General features: G+C 37.0%; 2 protein-coding genes across 2 annotated transcripts; both read left to right on the forward strand.

Annotated features, from left to right (window-relative positions):
• The first annotated feature begins 237 nt into the window (after positions 1 to 237).
• Positions 238 to 2,420, forward strand: LOC139870509 (uncharacterized). The gene is made up of 3 exons (XM_071858300.1): positions 238 to 702; positions 744 to 1,877; positions 2,253 to 2,420. Exons 1-3 carry the CDS (start codon positions 238 to 240, stop codon positions 2,418 to 2,420), a joined length of 1,767 nt encoding a protein of 588 aa, XP_071714401.1.
• Positions 2,421 to 2,863: 443 nt separating this feature from the next.
• Positions 2,864 to 3,328, forward strand: LOC139870510 (uncharacterized). Its single transcript, XM_071858301.1, has one exon. It carries the CDS (start codon positions 2,864 to 2,866, stop codon positions 3,326 to 3,328), a length of 465 nt encoding a protein of 154 aa, XP_071714402.1.
• The last annotated feature ends 2,347 nt before the right edge of the window (positions 3,329 to 5,675 follow it).

Genomic DNA, 5,675 nt, shown 5'->3' on the forward strand with positions numbered 1-5,675 from the left:
TGTTTTTAGCTCACAGGTACAAGAGCAGAGTGATGATATCTTTAGAATAGGAGAATTACTTGGATATAATGTAAAGGGTTGTAAGAATCTGTTGAAACGTGATGCCGAGGGATGTAGTTTTAAATGAAGATACTTTCCATAAACAGTTGCGGTTCTCAAGTTTACGCTAAGAGGAATTGGATTAAGGACTTATGTGGTACGAATAATGTTCAATTTCTTGCTATCCAAGAATCGAAAATGGCACGACTTCATATGTTTCGATTGAGATCAATTTGGGGCAATCATAATTTTGATTTTGCTTTAAGTCTGTCTCGTGGTTACTCTGAAGGTATTATTTCGTTGTGGGATCCTAACTCTTTTTCGAGGAGTAACATTTGGTGCCATGATAACGTGGTCATTGTTAAAGGTACGTGGATACGGGAAAACTTAGAAGTATTCATGGTTAATGTGTATGCTCCTCAAGCTCTAGTGGATAAAGTGGTTATTTGGGAGTACATTATGGCTTTTATTGTTGCTCATCCAGGTGACTATATTCTCATGGGGGATTGGAATTCGGTTAGAAATATGGATGAGAGGTGCAGATCTGATTTTTGTATGGAAGACGCTTCTGTGTTCAATGATTTTATTGATTCTAACGCTTTATATGAAGTTCCTCTAGGTGGACTTCAATTCACGTGGCGTAATAAGGCGTTAACAAATTCAGTAAAATCGATCGTTTTTTTCTTTCTCATAATGTGCTTAAGGTTGTTGAAGATTTGAAAGGTTTAGTTTTACCACGGGGGCACTCAGATCATTCTCCGCTTCTTCTTTTTCAAGATAAGGTGGACTTTGGTCCCACTTATTTTAAAATCTTCGAATCTTGGTTTGCTCGTCCAGATTTTGAAGATTCGGTTCGGAATGCTTGGGAGATTGTTAATGCTGACTCGAGTTTGGATATTGTTGCTAAACTTCGATTATTGAAGGGTCATTTAAAAAGTTGGGTTCATTCGGCTAGATCAAATGAGGCTTCTCGTTTGAAAGATATTACGATTAAAATTGATGATATTGACATTCTGATTGATACAGGTAATGCCGACATGGCTGCTATTAATCTTCGCAATGCTTTAGCTGCAGAAAGAGACGATATTTCAAAGTTAAATGACCTCGACTTTCTTCAGAAATCCAGAGTTAAATGGGACGTTGAGGGCGATGAGAACTCCAAATTTTTTCATTCTTCTCTCAAACACAAACGTCGTACTCAACAGATTCAAGGTCTTCTTGTTGATGGGATTTGGATTGATGACCCGAATATCATTAAAGCTAATTTTTTTGATTCCTTTAAGGTCAAATTCGAGGAGGTTAAATCTGGGGCAAAATTTGGTACTATTGAACTGAATTACATTCTTTCTGATGATGAAGCACTCTGGATTGAACATGATATTGAAGATTTGGAGATTAAGAGAGCCGTATGGGATTGTGGTAGTGATAAGGCTCCGGGTCCTGACGGTATTTCTTTTCGGTTCATTAAAAGGTTTTGGGATATCTTACAGATTGATTTTTACAGGGATATCAGAGGTATCTTTAATTCATCCCGTATGCCACTTAGTGCTAATTCGGCTTTTTTCTCTCTTATTCCGAAAGTAAAGAACCTGGTTTTTATCACTGATTTTCGGCCTGTTACTTTGGTTGGGTGTTTTTACAAGATTGTGACCAAAAATTTGACGAATCGATTATTACTTGTTATTGATAAAATTATTAGCCAGGTTCAGTCCGCTTTTATTTTTGGACGTCAGATTCTGGATGGCCCATTAATGTTGAGTGAAATTATATCATGGTATATAAAAACGAATAGAAAAATGCTTTTATTCAAGGTCATTTTCGAGAAAGCTTATGATTCGGTAAACTGGGATTATCTATTTTTCATGCTTTCTTCTTTGGGTTTTGGCCAGAAGTGGGTGTCGTGGATCAAAGGATGTTTATTCTCGGCTAGAACTTCGGTTTTAGTTAACGGTTGTCCGACTCGTGAATTCCCGATTAAAAGGGGTTCAAGATAGGGCGATCTGCTTAGCCCTTTCTTATTTATTATTGTTATGGAAGGATTTCATTTGGCTTTCCGACGTGCCATGGAATTTAGTATTATTCGTGGGATTAATGTAGGGACTGAGAATATTCATCTTTCACATTTCTTATATGCAGATGACGTTATTATTTTCTCTGATTGGAGTACGCGTGAACTGAATCGTATACTACTTATTTTGGAAATTTTCCATTAGGTTTCTGGTTTAAGATTAAACGTTACTAAATCTCAATTATTTTGCATTGGTGTTAAGGATTCTAAGGTTACTGCGTTCGCAAATGCTGCAGGAACTAGAGCCGGGTTTTTTTCTACTACTTATCTTGGTCTTCTCGTTGGATCCAACATGAAGCTTACATCAAGTTGAGATTGCATGGTTGAGAAGTTTCGTTCAAAATTATCATCTTGGAAGGCTAGTTTAATATCTTCGGGTGGTAGGTTGACTTTGGTTAAATCTGTATTGAGAAGTCTCGGTATTTATCTTATGTCGATGTTTAATTCCCTGATACAATTTTAAAAAAGCTTGAATCGATACGGGCGAGATTTTTTTGGGGAGGAAATGACTCGGTTAAAAAGATGGCTTGGGTGAGTTGGAAAAAAGTCCTAGGTCCTTTCGATTATGGTGGTCTCAACATCTGAAGTCTTAAAGCATTTAACCTTGCTCTTATTCATAAATGGAGATGGCGGTACTTGGAGAATCCGGATGATATGTGGGTGTCGATCATCAAGTCCATCCACAGGAATTTTTTTAAATCTACATCTATTCATAGATCGACAGTTTGGCCTAACATTGTTGAGTCTTGTTCCAAGATGGTTTCCGAAGGTGATCTTCCTGTTGATATGTTTCGTATGAAGGTGGGTGATGGAACAAAGATTCGGTTTTGGCACGATTTATGGTGTGGTAACTCCACACTAGTTTCAAGATTCAATCGTTTATATCTCTTAGATTCAAATAAGGATAGCACGATTGCTGATAAGTGTCGGGATGGTGTTTGGCATTGGACTTGGTCGAGGGATAATATTGGAAGTCGTAACGAAATGTTGTTTAATTCTTTAACTGAGGAGATCGGTACTTGTATTCTTCATGATCGTCCTGATGCATGGTCCTGCACTTTGTCTTCAGATGGTAATTATACGGTTAAAAGTACACGAGATTACTTGGATAAAAGAATGTTACCCTCATCAAATGTCACCTCGGTTTGGTTTAAATTCCTCCCGCGTAAAGTTAATGTCTTTTTATGGCGTTTAAAGCTAGACTCTCTACCGGCTCGTTGAAATCTCTCCGCAAAAGGTATTGAGATCAATGCAATTGTGTGCCCGGTTTACTCTAACGGGGTCGAGACTCATGATCACTTGTTTTTTGATTGTGAGATGGCTTTAGATTTATGGCACAAGATCCGAATTCTGCTCGATTGTGATGTGCCTTGTTTTTCTTCTTGGGATTCATTCATGGCTTGGATCGAAGGCGTTCGTTTACAAGTTTTGTCTAAGAATCGGATCATTGCGGTGGTGGTATCTATGTTGTGGGCTATTTGGCGTTTCCGGAACGGAATTGTGTTTTCTAATGCTTTTTGTAGTAAAAGTAGTCTTTTGATGTAATTAGATTACTTACTTTCCGTTGGATTAAAAATAGAGGCCATTTAGTTTCAAATTGGAACTGATGGCTATCTATGCCTTTGTAATTAACCCTTAGCGCTTTGCTAGGGATCGTTTATTTATAATATATGTTTCTTTGGCCGTTAAAAAAAACATGTAACAAACTCGTGCGCCAGGCCATCCGGCGACCTATGAACTTGTGTTGTATGTTACAACTATTAGTATACATGTAGTTACAAAATACATTTTTTTGCCAATTAAAAAGCCATTCCCGAGTTTCAAACTGGCGACCACACGGAAAGCAACCCACGCGGCAAACCACCCGGGCTACGCATGCATTTATGTTATATGCTACAGCTATTAGTATATATCAGTGTTGTAAATCTCCCGAGATATTCCCCGAGATCTCGTTTTTAGAAGGCAAACGAGACGAAATGTTCATCTCCCGAGATTTCTCGGTCAACGGGGTCAAACTTAGTTAAAGCAACGATTTCTCGAATTTTCTTGCTAATTTGTAAGATTTTCTTGTAAAATTCGTAATTTCTAAGATTTTTTCACTCATTTCTCGGATATTTTTGTAAAATCTCGTTAAAACGTATATAAATATACATATATTTATGTTTTTATGTATATTTTTAATAAAAAAAACAATAAAGTCAAGTAAGTCAACGTCCGAGATCTCCCCGAGATTATTCCGAGATGCCGAGATTTTCCTAAAAAAGTCCAAACGTCTCCCCGAATTCTCCAACCTTGGTATATATCTACTCTAAAATAACCTTTTATTGTTCATGATTTGGTCTCTAATGATATATAGTTAAATGTTATATGTTACAACTATTAGTATATTTGTAGTTACAAAATACGTTTTCTTCGCCGGTTAAAAAGCCATTCATGAGTTTCAAACTGGCGACCACACGGTAGGCAGCCCATGCGCCAAACCGCGCCAAACCACCCGGCTACGCATGCATTTGTGTTATATGCTACATCTATTAGTATATATCTACTCGAAAATGATTTATTGACGACCTGACTGTCGCATCGCGCCTAAATTGAACTTCAGATAGGTTTAAAACCCATGAAAATTTGATTCTACCATTTTCATGATATCTAACTCTCTTTTTTAAACCTGCTTATTGGTCAGAGGTCCATCCGAAAGCAATCTCTCTATCCATATAACATTGAAAAGGATGACGTTTTCTACTTTTGGCGTATTTCACTCTGAGTGGAGAAATGACTTCTCTTTATTCTAGGATAAGGGAAGGATTATTTATATCTTACCTCCTTCATACCCCACTCACGTAGGATTGAGTTTTGTCGTTGTTGTAAATATATATGAGATGTTGTACATGAATGCATGGTATGATGTTCCATTAAGCATTATCTATGAGATGCCATTTGTACGTGCATTCATGTTCCTAAATATCAATTACATGATTCAACCACTTGCATTAATTCAAGACAAGTAAATCAAGTACAATGTTTATAAAGTTGATCTACTTGCGTTTTATATAGCACATTCAACTATTAGGAGTATAATATTGGTAGCCGTCTTCCGTGCACTACAATTCGCATCATCTTTCACGTACACACACTCAACTATATAACACTATTTGTGATTTACACCGAGTTAATAATTGAACTACACTTTTCTAACATTAGTGAAACATTGGTCCAACAATCGCTTTATGGTCCTTGACTAGACATCAACACGTACATTAACATGGTTTTTATCTACCCCTACATCACATTCACATTCATGTTCAGGGGCGGACCAAAGAAGGGGAGGGTGGGCGGATTTGCAATTTTCAGTACAAAGTTTTTTGTTTTTTCGATTTTGACTCCGGTGGAATTTTTCTTTTTTGCCCCAAACCTTCCATATTCTGCCCCAAAACCTCCATATTTTGCCCAAAACCTTTGTATTTTGCTAAAAAAAAAACCTCCAAAATTTGTTCAGAAAACTTTATATTTTACCGCAAAACCTCCATATTTTGCCAAAAAAATCCCTACATTTTAAAAATAAAATTCG

The sequence above is a fragment of the Rutidosis leptorrhynchoides genome, chromosome 10 (genome assembly GCF_046630445.1).
Source record: "Rutidosis leptorrhynchoides isolate AG116_Rl617_1_P2 chromosome 10, CSIRO_AGI_Rlap_v1, whole genome shotgun sequence".
Classification (NCBI taxonomy): Eukaryota; Viridiplantae; Streptophyta; class Magnoliopsida; order Asterales; family Asteraceae; genus Rutidosis; species Rutidosis leptorrhynchoides.